This window comes from Engystomops pustulosus, chromosome 5, assembly GCF_040894005.1.
Source record: "Engystomops pustulosus chromosome 5, aEngPut4.maternal, whole genome shotgun sequence".
Taxonomy (NCBI): Eukaryota; Metazoa; Chordata; class Amphibia; order Anura; family Leptodactylidae; genus Engystomops; species Engystomops pustulosus.
The window spans coordinates 195,110,874-195,129,178 of record NC_092415.1 but is presented as its reverse complement, the minus strand read 5'-3'; the positions used below and the strand labels follow the sequence as shown (position 1 = coordinate 195,129,178).

At 42.8% G+C, this 18,305-nt stretch overlaps 1 protein-coding gene across 2 annotated transcripts in view; it reads left to right on the top strand.

The window, feature by feature from the left end:
- RUNDC3B (RUN domain containing 3B) overlaps positions 1-10,271 on the top strand; it is a 101,933-nt gene extending 91,662 nt beyond the window's left edge. The window contains exons 10-11 of one of the 2 annotated variants that reach the window (XM_072154248.1): positions 513-622; positions 9,456-10,271. In XM_072154248.1, the coding sequence (XP_072010349.1) occupies positions 513-622; positions 9,456-9,601 (256 nt within the window). In that variant the 3' untranslated portion in view covers positions 9,602-10,271. The remainder of the gene's footprint in view (positions 1-512; positions 623-9,455) is intronic. The other variant, XM_072154249.1, reaches the window with a different exon arrangement.
- The last annotated feature ends 8,034 nt before the right edge of the window (positions 10,272-18,305 follow it).

The window sequence follows — 18,305 nt, the reverse complement described above, 5'->3', positions numbered from 1 at the left end:
ATTTCCACTTAGTTGCATTGAGATCAATGGAGCCGAGTTGCAGTTCCGGCACAAACCATGGCACTGTTTTTGGAAGAAAAAAGCCATGTTTTACTACTTCCGGACAACCCCTTTAAGGTGCTCTTCCATTCGCCGAGATAAGAAATTGCAGAGTTATCAGCTTACAAATAAGCAAATATGGCTGCTATCACAAGTCCAACACAAGCTGTCATCTAGATTTTCACACTTTTCAACTCAAAGGGACATCCATGATCATAAACATTGCTGAGCATGAGGATCCCCCCACAAATGGAGTGGAGGTAGTTGGATATACTGTATACAGTATTTATAACCAAAGCTGTAAAATATAAGTGGTTAGCTCCCCCTAGTGGAGACTGCAGTCACTTGGAATTTGCCTCTTAGTAGTTTGGCAAATGTGAGTGATAATTGTATTGATTCGTCAGATAATGGGGGAAACGCCTTCTGAATATTAAATCTGATCTTAAATGTCTTGGCACGTTCTTATCTTGCAGTAAAACCTACCACCGTCTTGGGCACTTATCTGCTGATGCCAGTCTATCTCAGATTTCGTTTGACCCTGGGCATTCTCAGGATGGAAAACTTGACGGCTCTCGCTTAAGTGGTAAGTAATTTCTCAATGTTGTTATCGTGTTCTTTTCATACAGGAAATCTTGTTTATTGCTGCTTAGAATGGAGGCCGAATTCTGTTTTTAAGAAATTGATCACCCCCCACCTCCCTTCCCGATATAATTGCAGTGCTTTGGCCACAAGCCAGTGATGTCACGTTAAAGGGGTTGTCCACTTATTATTATTTATTAAAATCAACTTTTAAATGATGGTAATGCACCAGAAGGGCTCTGGGGACAGATACACAGGCTGTTACGCTGTACACATTTTAGAAGGATGGTGGCCATGTATAACAAATATGGCTGTTACCAAAGCCCTTCCATGCTGCAGATTCACAGGCTGTAACACTGTCTCCACCTTTGCTCCCTCAGCACTTACCCCCTCCCTCTGCCCAATGTAATCTTACTGTAGCAGAGGAAGTTTCAGTAAACAGTTGAGGGGGTGGGAATTGCTCCTGCACAATGTAACAGCTTGTGAAGCTGCAGCACAGAAGGGATCTGGTAACAACCCCCAAGAGCCCGGTCAGGCTTAATTGCATCATTTTGCAAGTTCTTTATTAGAAGGATAATGGATAACAATTATTACTATAGTCACTGTTTGTGGATCTAGGAGTAAGTGCCCCCCATTTAGTATCCTTGATGGTAGATGTCTTTTAACCCCTTAAGGACGCAGCCTGTTTGCAGGTTAAGGCTCGCAACTTTTTTTGGAAATTTGACCAGTGTCTCTTCCTGTGGTAATAACTTTTCAACGCTTTAAGATATCTCTGTGATTTTGAGATTGTTTTCTCGTGAGACATTGTAGTTTATGTTAGTAGTGTCATTTCGGTGATCCGTTCCTTTTTTGGGGGGTAAAAATTCAAAAATTTAGGAAAAATTTGAAAAAAATGACTATTTTCAAAGTTTCAAATGTTATAATTTTTAGACAAAAAGTGATACCACAAATTTTTTTTGATAGAAACCTTTTGCCATTGGTCTTCTTTTTATATCCATAATTTGTTTTACGTTTCCATTATTTTTATGGATGTGAGAAGGTTTGAAGTTTTAGTAGCAACTTCTCAGATTTTCTTGAAATTTGAAAAATGCGAACTTTTTGGTGATCAATTCAGTTTGGAAGTGCCGTATAAAGGCTTATGTACTATATACCCCCACAAGTAACACCATTTTATGAACCTAACATCTCAACCTATTCAAATCAGCATTTAAGAAGTCTGTTAACCCTTTAATTATTTTTCCGGAAGCATATGAAAATGGAGTGGAAATTTTGAAATTTCAATTTTTGATTTCAATCTTTCCAATTTAGCCCTAAAACGGATACATTCAGAAGGAATTTGAGGTAAATATATATTCCTAATTTCTTGCCCTGCTTCTTCCGAGTACGGCAATACCAGACATGTGGATGTCAGCTGCTGTTTCCCCGCACATCGATGTCCAGAACAGAGTTAGCGATACCGGGAATTTGGAAGGCCAATTTGGCTGCAAATATTTTGTGGTGCCACAGTGTAATTGAAGAGCCCCTGAAGTAAAAGTACAATAGAAAACCCCCCAAAATGTCACCATTTCGGAAACTAGACCCCTCAAAGAATTTATCGGTGGTTGTGGTGAGCATTTTAACCCCCGACACGCTGGTCAAAATTGAATGCAAAGTAAATGGTGCAGAGTAAAAATTGTGTTTTTATCTCAAAAATGTCATTTTAGTGCCTCATATACTGTGCCCAACTCATGCCACTTTAGACAAACACCCCAAAAATCATTCTGCGGGTTGTCCCGAGTACAGCAATACCACACATGTGCCAATAATTTACAGACTGGGCGCACAGAAGGGATGAGAACGGAAGGAGTGAAATTTTGATTTTCCAGCTCCGTTTTCACATGTTTGGATTTGGAGTGCCATGTCATGTTGGCAGGGCCCGTGAGGTGCCAGTGCAATAGAAACCCCCAATAAATGATACCATTACGGAAACTAGACCCCTCAAAGAATTTATCGGTGGTTGTGGTGAGCATTTTAACCCCCGACACGCTGGTCAAAATTAAATGCAAAGCAAATGGTGCAGAGTAAAAATTGCGTTTTTATCTCAAAAATGTCATTTTAGTGCCTCATATACTGTGCCCAACCCGTGCCACTTTAGACAAACACCCCAAAAATCATTCTGCAGGTTGTCCCGAGTACAGCAATACCACACATGTGCCAATAATTTACAGACTGGGCACACAGAAGGGATGAGAACGGAAGGAATGAAATTTTGATTTTCCAGCTCCGTTTTCACATGTTTGGATTTGGAGTGCCATGTCATGTTGGCAGGGCCCGTGAGGTGCCAGTGCAATAGAAACCCCCAATAAATGATACCATTACGGAAACTAGACCCCTCAAAGAATTTATCGGTGGTTGTGGTGAGCATTTTAACCCCCGACACGCTGGTCAAAATTAAATGCAAAGCAAATGGTGCAGAGTAAAAATTGCGTTTTTATCTCAAAAATGTCATTTTAGTGCCTCATATAATGTGCCCAACCCGTGCCACTTTAGACAAACACCCCAAAAATCATTCTGCAGGTTGTCCCGAGTACAGCAATACCACACATGTGCCAATAATTTACAGACTGGGCACACAGAAGGGATGAGAACGGAAGGAATGAAATTTTGATTTTCCAGCTCCGTTTTCACATGTTTGGATTTGGAGTGCCATGTCATGTTGGCAGGGCCCGTGAGGTGCCAGTGCAATAGAAACCCCCAATAAATGATACCATTACGGAAACTAGACCCCTCAAAGAATTTATCGGTGGTTGTGGTGAGCATTTTAACCCCCGACACGCTGGTCAAAATTAAATGCAAAGCAAATGGTGCAGAGTAAAAATTGCGTTTTTATCTCAAAAATGTCATTTTAGTGCCTCATATACTGTGCCCAACCCATGCCACTTTAGACAAACACCCCAAAAATCATTCTGCGGGTTGTCCTGAGTACAGCAATACCACACATGTGCCAATAATTTACAGACTGGGCACACAGAAGGGATGAAAACGGAAGGAGTGAAATTTTGATTTTCCAGCTCCGTTTTCACATGTTTGGATTTGGAGTGCCATGTCATGTTGGCAGGGCCCGTGAGGTGCCAGTGCAATAGAAACCCCCAATAAATGATACCATTACGGAAACTAGACCCCTCAAAGAATTTATCGGTGGTTGTGGTGAGCATTTTAACCCCCGACACGCTGGTCAAAATTGAATGCAAAGTAAATGGTGCAGAGTAAAAATTGCGTTTTTATCTCAAAAATGTCATTTTAGTGCCTCATATACTGTGCCCAACCCATGCCACTTCAGACAAACACCCCAAAAATCATTCTGCGGGTTGTCCCGAGTACGGCAATACCACACATGTGCCAATAATTTACAGGCTGGGCACACAGAAGGGATGAGAACGGAAGGAGTGAAATTTTGATTTTCCAGCTCCGTTTTCACACGTTTGGATTTGGAGTGCCATGTCATGTTGGCAGGGCCCGTGAGGTGCCAGTGCAATAGAAACCCCCAATAAATGATACCATTACGGAAACTAGACCCCTCAAAGAATTTATCGGTGGTTGTGGTGAGCATTTTAACCCCCGACACGCTGGTCAAAATTGAATGCAAAGTAAATGGTGCAGAGTAAAAATTGTGTTTTTATCTCAAAAAAGTCATTTTTGTGCCTCATATACTGTGCCCAACCCATGCCACTTTAGACAAACACCCCAAAAATCATTCTGGGGGTTGTCCTGAGTACGGCAATACCACACATGTGCCAATAATTTACAGGCTGGGCACACGGCAGGGGTCAGGAAGAAAGAAGCACAATTTAGGTTTTCAAGCTTCGTTTTCACTAGATTGGTAATGGGGGGTACCCCCGAGGTACCAGTACAATAGAAACTCCCAAGTAGTGAACCCATTTTGGAAAGGGCACCCCTCAAAGAATGTATGTAGGCTTGTATGATCATTTTAACCCCCAACACGCTGGTCAAAATTGAATGCAAAGTAAATGGTGCAGAGTAAAAATTGTGTTTTTATCTCAAAAAAGTCATTTTTGTGCCTCATATACTGTGCCCAACCCATGCCACTTTAGACAAACACCCCAAAAATCATTCTGGGGGTTGTCCTGAGTACGGCAATACCACACATGTGCCAATAATTTACAGGCTGGGCACACGGCAGGGGTCAGGAAGAAAGAAGCACAATTTAGGTTTTCAAGCTTCGTTTTCACTAGATTGGTAATGGGGGGTACCCCCGAGGTACCAGTACAATAGAAACTCCCAAGTAGTGAACCCATTTTGGAAAGGGCACCCCTCAAAGAATGTATGTAGGCTTGTATGATCATTTTAACCCCCAACACGCTGGTCAAAATTGAATGCAAAGTAAATGGTGCAGAGTAAAAATTGTGTTTTTATCTCAAAAAAGTCATTTTTGTGCCTCATATACTGTGCCCAACCCATGCCACTTTAGACAAACACCCCAAAAATCATTCTGGGGGTTGTCCTGAGTACGGCAATACCACACATGTGCCAATAATTTACAGGCTGGGCACACGGCAGGGGTCAGGAAGAAAGAAGCACAATTTAGGTTTTCAAGCTTCGTTTTCACTAGATTGGTAATGGGGGGTACCCCCGAGGTACCAGTACAATAGAAAGCCCAAGTAGTGAACCCATTTTGGAAAGGGCACCCCTCAAAGAATGTATGTAGGCTTGTATGAGTATTTTAACCCCTAAGGTGCTGGCTCAAATGTAATACAAAGTGAGTAGTGCAGAGAAACAGTTGTATTGCAATTTATCAAATATGCCATTGAAGTGACAAAAGTATTTTGCCCAACTCATGCCACTGGGGAAAAACACATCAAAAATCATTCTGCGGGTTACCCCGGTTAGGGCAATACCCCATAGGAGGCAATAATCTGTAGGATGGTGACACGGCAGGGCTCAAAAGGGAATAACTTGTTGGAGCACAGACATTGTACTTTTTTTTTTCTTTTTGGCATCATGAAAGATTTGTAGATGCCAATAGGGGCCAGTACAGTAGAAACCCCTAAGAACTGACCCTATTTTGGAAACTACACCCCTCCATGAATTAATCTAGGGGTATAGTTAGCATTTTAACCCCACAGGTGGACCCCTGAAAAAGTGCAAAATGGATAGTGCATAGTAAAAAATATCTATTATGTCATTTTGTGCCCAGCTGCTGCCATGGGAGACAAACACCCTAAAAATCATGATGCATGTTTTCCCGGGTAAAGCATACGGGACAGTAATCTAGAGGCTGGGCACATGGCAGGGCTTAGAAGGGAAGGTGCGGCATGATGTATAAGCTGTGCGTCAGGGTAACAACAGGGTACTCTAAAAATCCAGGGATGTATGATAAATTCGGAAGCAATCTTTCATACATAACCCTGGTTTTTCTGGGCATGTCTCACAGTGATGAATGGTGTCCTTCCGAATGCCATTTTTGGAGCACACCCTGCACCTCTTTTGTGACCTTCCCTTGCTGGCTGTTTGGGGAACTACTCCTGGAAAGTGCTGCCCTGGTACAATACGTGATGTGGCCTCACTTCCAGATGTGCTAGCACTCCCCCCTTCCTGGTCTCCAAAAAGAAAGTACTTTATTACCATCTCTTGAAATTCCAGGAAAGTTCCCCTCTGGCCGGCATATCGATGCAGCACATAAGCATTATACAATGCCATCTGCATGATGTGCACGGCCAGCTTCTTGTACCACACCCTCGACTTCCGCATGGCATTGTACGGCTGAAGCACCTGGTCAGACAAGTCCACCCCTCCCATGTATTTGTTATAATCTAAAATACAGTCTGGCTTGGGGGCTTCTGCACTGGCACCTCGTACTGGGACAGGGGTGGTGGTGTGCTCATGTATTGTGGTTAATACAAGGACCTCTCTCTTGTCCTTGTACTTAACACACAATACAGAGTCGCTGCATAGTGCCCTGCTTTCGTGCCTTTTAAGTTTTTGCCCAAGCAGCGACTTAGGGAGACCTCTCTGATTTCTGCGTACAGTGCCGCATGCCGCAGTATTTCTGGAAGTGAGGCACTTGAACAGGGTGGTGCTGGTGTAGAAATTGTCCAGGTAGAGGTGGTAGCCCTGGTCCAGCAGTGGGTGCACTAAATCCCACACTATCTTCCCTGTAACACCCAGGAAGGGGGGGCATTCTGGGGGCACTATAGAGGAGTCCTTCCCTTCATATACCCTGAACTTGTATGTGTACCCTGATGAACTTTCGCACAGCTTATACATTTTCACACCATATCTTGCCCTCTTATTGGGCAGGTACTGGCGGAATTGAAGTCTCCCTTTGAATTGTACTAGGGACTCGTCTATGCTTACATGTTTGGCGGGAGTATATGCCTGGGCAAACTTGGCACTAAAATGATCTAATATGGGCCTGACCTTAAATAACCGATCATAACTGAGGTCACCTCTGGGTGGGCACTGTGTGTTGTCAGTGTAGTGCAAAAACTTATGGATGGCTTCAAAGCGCATCCTGCTCATTGCCATGCGGAACATGGGGGTGTGGTACAGTATATCTGTGCTCCAGTAGTCCCTGATTGAAGGCTTCTTTACTATCCCCATAAGGAGTATTATGCCCCAATACTTGTACATCTCTGCTGCAGTGACAGGGGTCCACCTGTAGGGTTGTGCATAAAAGGACGTGGGGTTTTGGGCAATATGTTGTGCAGCGTAGAGATTTGTCTGAAATATAATAATATTTAGCAGCTCCTCATCAAAAAAAAACTTAAAAAAGTCTACAGCTCTGAGCCCTGTCGTGTCAAAGTTAATGCCAGGATGGCCCAAAAAGTCAGGGACCTGAGGGGTATAATTATCTGGGGCTACCCATGTGGGGTCAGTGGAAGCCCCAGACGCTTCTCCTGCAGAAGTCCCAGAAACTTCTCCTGCAGAAGTCCCAGGCACTTCTCCTGCAGAAGTCCCAGGCACTTCTCCTGCAGAAGTCCCAGGCACTTCAATTGCAGAAGTCCCTGGAACCCTACGGCGCCTTCTTGGGGGTCCTTCCAGGTCACTGGAAGATGAGCAGGAGGATGATGATAGGTAAAAGGGACCATCATCCCCACTAGCTGACTCGGTGTCAGAGGCAAGCATGTTATATGCCTCCAACACGGTGTACGTCTTCTGAGACATTGCACACAAAAAAAAATAGAGAACAAGAAAAATTAGATAATGTGCACCAAACTACACGGATAAACCGTCTAGCAGGCACACAAAAAAAAAATATAATGCACACCAAACTACACGGACAAGCCGCACAGATGGCACACACAAAAAATAATGTGCACTAAACTACACGGACAAGCCGCACAGATAGCACACAAAAAAAAAAAGATAATGCACACCAAACCACACGGACCAGCCGCACAGATGGCACACAAAAAATAATGCGCACTAAACTACACGGACAAGCCGCACAGATAGCACACAAAAAAAATAATGCGCACTAAACTACACGGACAAGCCGCACAGATAGCACACAAAAAAAATAATGCGCACTAAACTACACGGACAAGCCGCACAGATAGCACACAAAAAAAAAGGTAATGCACACCAAACTACACGGACAAGCCGCACAGATGGCACACACAAAAAATAATGCGCACTAAACTACACGGACAAGCCGCACAGATAGCACACAAAAAAAATAATGTGCACTAAACTACACGGACAAGCCGCACAGATAGCACACAAAAAAAAAGGTAATGCACACCAAACTACACGGACAAGCCGCACAGATGGCACACACAAAAAATAATGCGCACTAAACTACACGGACAAGCCGCACAGATAGCACACAAAAAAAATAATGCGCACTAAACTACACGGACAAGCCGCACAGATAGCACACAAAAAAAAAAAGATAATGCACACCAAGCCACACGGACCAGCCGCACAGATGGCACACACAAAAAGTAGCTATGTACGGGTACACCTACGGCGTTCTGGAAAAAAATATTACCAGGCACCGAAAAAAAACCTATGTGCACCGCGCAAAAAGGCGCTACAAATGCACCTAGCTTGCCCTAAGACAAACTAACTACCACTAAGATTGCTAAAGATTCTGTGCAGCGCTATTCACACGGCGCACTGAAAAGTGCGTCCAGTGCAGAACAACGCTAACACAGCGCACTGAAAAGTGCGTTTGGGTTCAGAAGGGACAGACAGGGAAAAACGGAAGACACGTGGGATCACACAAGGCGATCACACAGGGAACACACAGGACACAGGAAAAAACAGATAGGATGGGAATTTGTAGGGAACAATAGGGATCAGATAAGGATCAGAACACTATTTATAGTGTAAAAGTGTATTTTGGTGCACACAGTAACGCTCTCTCCTCTCTCCAGCGATACCAAACCAAAATGGTGCCGCTGGAGGAAGAGGAAAGTGCTAAAAGCACGTTTTTTAGCCTAAAATCGCTGTAATTGGCCAGTCAGGTTTGACTGGCCAATCACGGCGATCGGCGGGCGGGACCAATTTGATTGGTCGGGTGATGGAGACAGGAACTCCTCCTGCCTCTGTCACCCAAATTTCAGCCCGATGTCACCACGTCTCGCGACGTGGTGACAATTCTAAAATAGTATGCGCTCGCGCAGTAGCTGTACTGCGCTGAGCGCCAATAGTGGGAAGCTGCGCAGTACAGCTACGGCGCGGAGCGCTAAGGGGTTAAGATTACAAAGAATTGTTTTGTTTGTCGTCTGTTACCATAGAGACATATAAATATGAACAGGAGCTGTTACGACAAAACTTACCAAAATGACACATTTTCAGATTGAACTAATTTTATCTATTTTTTTGGGCAGGTAAAGAAGACACCCCTTCATTACTTGGCCTCTGTGGATCCCTCACCTCCGTTGCAAGCTACAAGTCCCTCGCAAGTCTAAAATCCAGCGAATGTCTTGCCAGTCCCACCACAGAGATGACCAGCCCGGGCTTAACCCCATCATGAGGCCAGAATGTGTACAGGACAAGCTTTTTCTCTCTTCTTTTTCACATGCAGACTATACGCCATATCCGGACGGCTGCAGAAGAAGGCGGAACAACGTCTCCGCAGACCCAACATCCATTGACTTATTTTTATGCCATGTTTTTTTTTCCGTCCAATCTGGAAATGTTTTGTTTGGCAACTGCACATGAGGTGGTCTATGTAATCCAGCCATTCCAGGGTGCCGCTGCCCAGTGGTCCTCACCCGTTTTGATCGTTGCCCTCCCAGTATGTCACCAGTGTTTCCCGTTCCATCCCAGTACACAGCTTAGCGCTGGGCTGACACGCGCGCGTGCACCGAACCATTGATCGTCCAACACTGTGATGTGGCACCACCTGCTCGTCCTTGCGTCGTCCTTTTTTCGGTTGTTCGCTTCTCTTAATTTTCCGTGCCATCTGCAGGTCTACGTGGCTGAACACGTGGGCCTTTTTTTTCTATTTTTGTATGTGCAAGGTTAATCCTTCCATTAAAAATTTTAAAAAAGTACAAAAAAAAAACTGAAATAAAAACATTGTAACAGAAAACGTTCTATGGCAGTTTATTCGTCTGTTACGACATTGTGGTTCAGAGTTCATGTACTTTTTAAACCAATCCAAACTATCAATAAATCGAAGAAATCCGTGGCTCCAGAACATCATGTAGGCCAGAATAATAAGTACACCCCTAACAAATTTTGGTCTTCAAGACCTAATGTGTAACTAGACGTAGACAAATATAAACCAGTATAGAGGTTTCTAATATAACTTTGTAATCTACTTTTATTAAAGCAAAATTTTATTTAACCCCCCCCCCTCCCGTGTGTTATATGCTTTCACTCCCGTACTCACAACGACAGCCAACACTGGAGAGTCTTATCTGATATGAATCATCAAGTGAAATATTCTCTAGGTATGTAAAGAGTTTATGTTTAGCCTCCTCTCCTTATTTATCCACTGTGTATTGAATTGAGAAGGCTGCTTACTACAGGAGAGAGGAGCAGAAACAAAAAGAAAAAAGTTAGATTCCCTTAAAGGAAAAGGTCAATAGGAATGTGATTTTTAGCTGGTGACTGGTGCCAATTCACAAGTTTAATTCGCATCACCAGGCTCCGTGCCCACAGCATGTTGTCCTGGAGGGGGCAGATGTAGCCTGTGTCAGGAAGATCTCCTTACCCACTTTGTCATGTGCACTGAACAGGGAGAGGATACTGTGGAGGAGAGGAAGAATGCATGAGATACAGGAACACACACAGGCTGCAGCTGCCCTTTCCCTGGGACTCACCACATGCTGCTGGCAGGGAGCCATTAAATGTAAACCTATTATAAAGAGTCACGGGTGCTCCCGTGACCCACGTCTTGGGTCATGGGCTCACCCGTGCCCCTCTCCGTGCTCCTGGATACCGGCGGTCCCACTCATATGTCCCTGTAACGGCTGCGGCCGTCATGAGCGCACACATCTCTACATGCCCTACAAGGGGGCGCGCACTGGCTTTTAAGTTTTAAAGGGCCAATGCATCACGGATTGTTGCTGGCCATTCAAAAAATCCTTCATAAGCCAGCCTCTCCAAACTCTGATCCTGTGCTGCAACTGTCCCCAACTACGATTCTGCTATACAACTTTGTACTTCGCCTTGGCCGCCACCACGGACAAAGTTGCACCTGGGGAGCGACCCGATGGTACCATGCCGCAGCAAGTCCAACCTGTTTGTCAGTGGGCTCTGGTGAAAACCAGGTACCACTTAGACTCCACTCCCAGGGGTCGGCTTACGTCATCGTCTGCAGCGCTCCAATCGTCCCACTACCCCCCCTGCTACATGACAAAGTAATTATTCAGAATGCTGACAGAAGCTTTTAAAACCAGCATATCTTAGGCTATTGGAACCTGTCACCAGCTTAAAAAAAAAAAAAAAAACTTTCCCGGGGACAGGTTACTGTTAATAAAGTATATTAAAGTTTACTATTGTCACCTGGACTATTCAGCTCTGCAATACACACATAAAAAAGGCTCCAAAGGTGTAGTTATACCTTATGCCATGTACACACTCCAACCAGTGATTGGCTGGGGACCCGGGATCTGCAGGGTTTTAGGTGAGCTCCAGTTTTTCAGAGCATGTGACCTTCCTACTGAGTTGTGACTGCATGGATTATTTCTCCATAATTTTGCCATTTAAAATCCCTCAAGATACATGTGGGAGGAAGTGCATCTACTGGGCCTTTAAATTCTGGAGGGGTATGTGACCTGTGCACCCACACAACTCTCATATAAAAGAATGAATATGTCATATTTTATGGAAAGCTTGATTCCGGGAATTTGTCATCATTTTTTGTTTGCTCACCTTCAAATCAACATTTCATGAACTCTCAGCTCTGTGCAGAACGTTTGTTTTCATTCTGCACATAGACAATAGATGACACTAGGAGAAAAAAAAAAAAGAAAAAAAAAAAAAACATTGCACATGAGATTGCAGTAAGTGAAATTGTTCTATTTAAATCAATTCCATTAGCAATGTTTGTCATTGTAGCGCTCACTTATTAACTATGACAGATTTTTAATTATTTCTGTTATGGGTTTTATGGCTTTGTTGCGTTTTATGTTAAGATGAATGTTCTGTTCAAAGGGGGGGGGTGGGGGGGGGATTGACTTGTATTAAAGCAGAATACATCCCCTGGCAGTAACATTACCCTGACAAATAAAAATTATATTAATCTGAAATTATTCCATACAGGCCCCCTTCACAAAGTGTTAGATAGAAGTGGTAGGCACTAGCTAGTGACAGATATATTACCACAATATCCATGGCCTCCTCCTTTCATCTATCTATGCATCTATTTGCTAATGACCCAGAAAGACTCCTGAAGGCATTACTAGGGCCCCTCCACGTTGCAGATTCATAGGCTGTTAAACTGTCTCATTCCGCTCTGCTGTAATCTCGCTTAGTGTGAGCATAATTTTGCTTTTAGATTTGTTACCACAGTCAATGCCTGGACCTACACTCACCGGCCACTTTATTAGGTACACCATGCTAGTAACGGGTTGGACCCCCTTTTGCCTTCAGAACTGCCTCAATTCTTCGTGGCATAGATACAACAAGGTGCTGGAAGCTCCTCAAAGATTTTGGTCCATATTGACATGATGGCATCACACAGTTGCCGCAGATTTGTCGGCTGCACATCCATGATATGAATCTCCCGTTCCACCACATCCCAAAGATGCTCTATTGGATTGAGATCTGGTGACTGTGGAGGCCATTTGAGTCCAGTGACCTCATTGTCATGTTCAAGAAACCAGTCTGAGATGATTCCAGCTTTATGACATGGCGCATTATCCTGCTGAAAGTAGCCATCAGATGTTACAGGGTACATTGTGCTCATAAAGGGATGGACATGGGCAGCAACAATACTCAGGTAGGCTGTGGCTTTGTACCAAGGGGCCCAAAGAGTGCCAAGAAAATATTCCCCACACCATGACACCCCCACCACCAGCCTGACCCGCTGATACAAGGCAGGATGGATCCATGCTTTCATGTTGTTGACGCCAAATTCTGACCCTACCATCCGAATGTCGCAGCAGAAATCGAGACTCATCAGACCAGGCAACGTTTTTCCAATCTTCTACTGTCCAATTTCGATGAGCTTGTGCAAATTGTGAACCCGGTGTGGTCTTCTGCTGCTGTAGCCCATCTGCCTCAAAGTTCGACATACTGTGCGTTCAGAGATGCTCTTCTGCCTACCTTGGTTGTAACGGGTGGCGATTCGAGTCACTGTTGCCTTTCTATCAGCTCGAACCAGTCTGCCCATTCTCCTCTGACCTCAACAAGGCATTTCCGCCCACAGAACTGCCGCTCACTGGATGTTTTTTCTTTTTCGGACCATTCTCTGTAAACCCTAGAGATGGTTGTGCGTGAAAATCCCAGTAGATCAGCAGTTTCTGAAATACTCAGACCAGCCCATCTGGCACCAACAACCATGCCACGTTCAAAGGCACCAAATCACCTTTCTTCCCCATACTGATGCTCGGTTTGAACTGCAGGAGATTGTCTTGACCATGTCTACATGCCTAAATGCACTGAGATGCCGCCATGTGATTGGCTGATTAGAAATTAAGTGTTAACGAGCAGTTGGACAGGTGTACCTAATAAAGTGGCCAGTGAGTGTATATGTGTCATTGGTTGATCATGCTTGATTTTGATGGTAGATTTCCTTTAAAGATAATTAAGCAGACATTGTGGTAGGAATGTCACACAATCCCGCGGATTCAGCTTCAAAGCAAAGATTTCCCCATCCACTCCTGAAACACTCTCTGGTGCTGTGAGCATCTCATGATCTTTATTCTCTCCCACTTGTTAGACACAATAAAAACCATTTTATAAAAGCTTATAATAGATATTAAAAAAGGCCAAACTACAAAATTATGAAAATGGATTTTATTATTTAGTGTGACTGACACTTAAAGGGCTCTTATACATCATTGCTTTTACAATCCAGTTAAACATTTCTAAAAGGCACAGTGAGGATTTACAAGCATAAAACCTTCATGGCACATAACATGGCCCTTATTATCTGCGCAGCATGGTGGCAGCCATTTCACCCCAAAAAAATAAACATGTCTTGGCTATTTACTGGGAAATGATATGAGCAGAAGGACAAGACAATGGCACGTGGTTATGTGACAGGACTACAGATGGCTCCGCCTGTGGAAGACAGTGGCCATGTAATCCTGTACAGTCCCTGCTTGATGAGGGAAGTTACAACTCCATGGGTCATGTGAGGCTTTTATACCAATTTTGGATCATATTAAAACAATACTGAGGAAAATTCCCCTCACCACAACAGATAAAATGGCTCCCTCCATCTTGTATGCCCTTTCATTACCTCACAGCATCACACATCCATTCCCAAAATGGTTTCCTCCATATTGTGCCCCTTTTATCACCTCACGACAATATGTAGGAAGCCATTTTGGGAATGGATATGTGATGCTGTGAGGTAATGAAAGTGCACAATATGGAGGAAGACATTTTATTACCTCACAGCATCACACATTCGTTCCAAAATTGGTTTCCTCCATATTCATTACCTTACTACGATATGGAGGAAGCCATTTTGGGAACGGATATGTGATGCTGTGAGGTAACGAAAGGGCAAAATATGGAGGAAGCCATTTTGGGAATGAATGTGCAATGTTGTGTCCTTTCATTACCTCACATTATTCATTCCCAAAATGGCTTCCTTCATATTGTGCCCTTTCATTACCTCACGATAATATGGAGGAAGCCATTTTGGGAACGGATATGTGATGCTTTGAGGTAATGAAAAGGCACAATATGGGGGAAGCCATTTTGGGAATGGAGATTTGAGGTTGTGAGGTAATGAAAATATCACATACACATATCCATTCCCAAAATGGCTTCCTCCATATTGTGCAGCAATATCAGTGCAGCAGCAATGACAGACACTACATCACAACACATCCACTCAATATATTAAAGTTAGAAAATAAATCCGCTCTTCAAACCTTTCTGTACAAATTTTATTTAATGGATCAGTTTTGTTTTAAGTTTAAACTCAATATTTTACAACAAAAAAGTAAACCATTCATCCTTCAGATTTCTAGCATCACAGCTTACTGCATGTGAGAAATTAAACTTAAAACCTTGTGTTTTCAGCTGCTGAGCAGACCTATGCATCTCCATGGTTACAGGAAGGATTAGAAGTCCATCCAGTAGCGGTAAACTATATAGCATTTGGTGTCTGTTACCGTGGAGACACATAGCGCAGCACAGGGGGTGCAGACACAAAACATGAGATTTTTAGTCAAATATAGTTGGAGTAATTTTATGCATTTGGGCTGCAAAATGGAAACCAGAATTACAACTAAATGGCACTTACACTCCAGTTAGACATTTCTAAAAGGCACAGTGGGGATTTCCCAGCATAAAACCCTCCCGACACATAATGGCGACGGCCATTTTGAAAAATAATGCCTCAATAATACCATTTACTGGGGACAGATAAAGACAAAGGTAATGGCACATAGTTATGTGGTGCAAACGCCTACAGCTCCATTCGTGGGAGAGTGACCATATAATCCTGTACACAAAACTATGGACAGTCCACGACATACCACCACACGTCCACTTATAATATCTATTAAATTAGAAATAATTGGCCCTCTTCAAATATTTCTGTACAAAATAAGTTTTAAGGATCCAAGATTTTCTTTTTTTTTTAAATAATCTAAATGCAATATTTACAACAGAATATTCTGGGATCAATGTAAGATGTAATACTAAAAGAAATTGAGCTATTAAAAAAGGATTTAAAAAGTACTGTGGAGTAGGAGGGTCCAGGTAAGGTTTGTAGTCTTACTCTGGCAACACATAGCTCAGCACAGGAGCTGCAGCATGACAGAAGATTTCTATTCAAATCTAGTTGCAGAGCTGCTGCCCATTTATGCATTGGGGCTAGAGATGAGCAAATATACACTGGAAATCAAAATTAGAGAACACATCATTTCCTAAATGTCAAGGACGTTGTTATGATATAATCACATAGGACTACACATCTTTCTAGTGCAAAGTCAGACGGAAAACTGGTGCAAACTGCTTGCACATGTATTGAAGTGGACATGACAAATTGCTGCACATATAAAGGGGCTTTCAAAAGCAGAGTAAGACCATGCGCCACATTACCACGACTTGACAGTTGTGTTGCACATTCTGTTAACCCCTTAAGGACGCAGCCATTTTACAGCTTAAGGCTCAGCCCGATTTTTTGGATTCTGACTTGCTTCGCTTTATATGGTTATAACTTTTGAACACTGTTACTTATCAAAACGATTCTGAGATTGTTTTTTCCCCACATGTTGTACTTCATTTTAGTGGTAAATTTTGGCAGATAAGTTTTGCGTTTATTTACAAAAAAAAGAAAATATGATAAATTTTTTGAAAAATTTGCCATTTTCGAAATTCTAAATCATTGCGTTTTCAGGCAGATAGATTTACCACCTAAATAAGTTGCTGAATAACATTTCCCATTTGTCTACTTTACATTTTCATAATTTCTGAAATGTCTGGATAATTTATTTTGATGTCACGCGGCTTACAAATAGAATATCGCTTTTCCGGATTTTCAGAATTGACTATTTTGGGGATAAATACAGTTTTGAATGAAATTTTACATATTTAGCATCAAAACCCCCTATATAATCTACCCATTTTCAAATCTGCACCCCTCAAGCTATCAGAAACAGCTTTTACGAAGATTGTTAACCCCTTGAGATCTTCATAGTAATTGAATCAAAATGGAGGTGAAATTTAGAATGGTCATACTGTTCCCTTATACGTTCATTTAGCACTAAAATTTACACATTTCCAAAATATAAAAAGAGAAAACCCACCATACAATTTGTTCTGCAATTTCTCCTGAGTACAAAGACCCCCCACATGTGGCTGTGACTTGTTTTACGGGCGCACAGCGAGACGCAGAAGGGAAGGAGAGCCCTGCAGCTGCCAGGATTTTAGTTTCCTCATTGGCCCCTTTTGAAGGCTATAAAATTTTCGCTTTTTCGTTATTGGGGCCATGTGACGGCATTTTTTTTGCGGGATGAGATGCTTTTTCCATTGTTACCATTTTGGGGTTGGTATCACCTATTGTTGAAAATTTAGGAACTTTTTTTGAGGGCAGGAGTCGAAAAGCATCAATTCTGTACTGGATTTTTGACTTTTTTTTTTGGTGTTCACCGTATAGACTAATAATCATGTTAGCTTTATTCTATGGGTTGATACGATTACGGGGATACCAGACATGAATATATTTTCTTACGTTTTACTAAATTTGTCAAACAAAACCCTAATGTGGGGAAAAATCTATAATTTTTGTATTGCCATCTTCCAAGTGGCATAACTTTGTTACGTTTTTGGCTACGGAGCTGGTTGATGGCTTGTTTTTTGCGGGACATGTTGTACTTTGCACCAGTATCATGTCTAAGTACATATGGTTTTTTGGTCGCATTTTATAGCATTTTTTGTGGGATAGAAAAGGTAAAAATCATAATTTTTGGAGGGTTTATAACAGTTTTTTTTTACGGCGTTTATCGTGGGGGTTCAATAATGATTTACTTTTATTCTACGGGTTGTTACGGACGCGGTGATACTATATATGTGGGGTTTGTGTTATGATTTAGACTTTTTTTTTGAGTTATATGTCTCTTTATATGTTTTGGGGGTTTGGGGCATTTTTAGTGATTTATGACTTTATTTTTTTATTGAATAACTTTTTTTTTTACTTTTTTACTTTTATACCATGGGATATGAACAAGCAATCATCTGATTGCTTGTTCATGATAATATTCTGCAATACTCATGTATTGCAGAGTATTATCAGTGTCAGCCTATGCACTTGCATAGGCTGGCACTTTGCCAGTAAGATGACGTCACAGACGCCATTTTACTGGCAATTCTTGCTAGTAACTCTGGGGTCCAGATCGGACCCCAGAGTTACTATAGCAACGATCGGCGCCCCCCGAAAACGGTTTGGGGGGGCCGATCGTGGGGGAAAGACACCCCAGATGCTTGTTAGATGCCGCGGTCGCGCTGACCGCGGCATCTAAAGGGTTAAGCACCCGCGATCGGAGACAACTCCGATCGCGGGTGTTACACTGGGGTGCCGGCTATTAGTTACAGCCGGC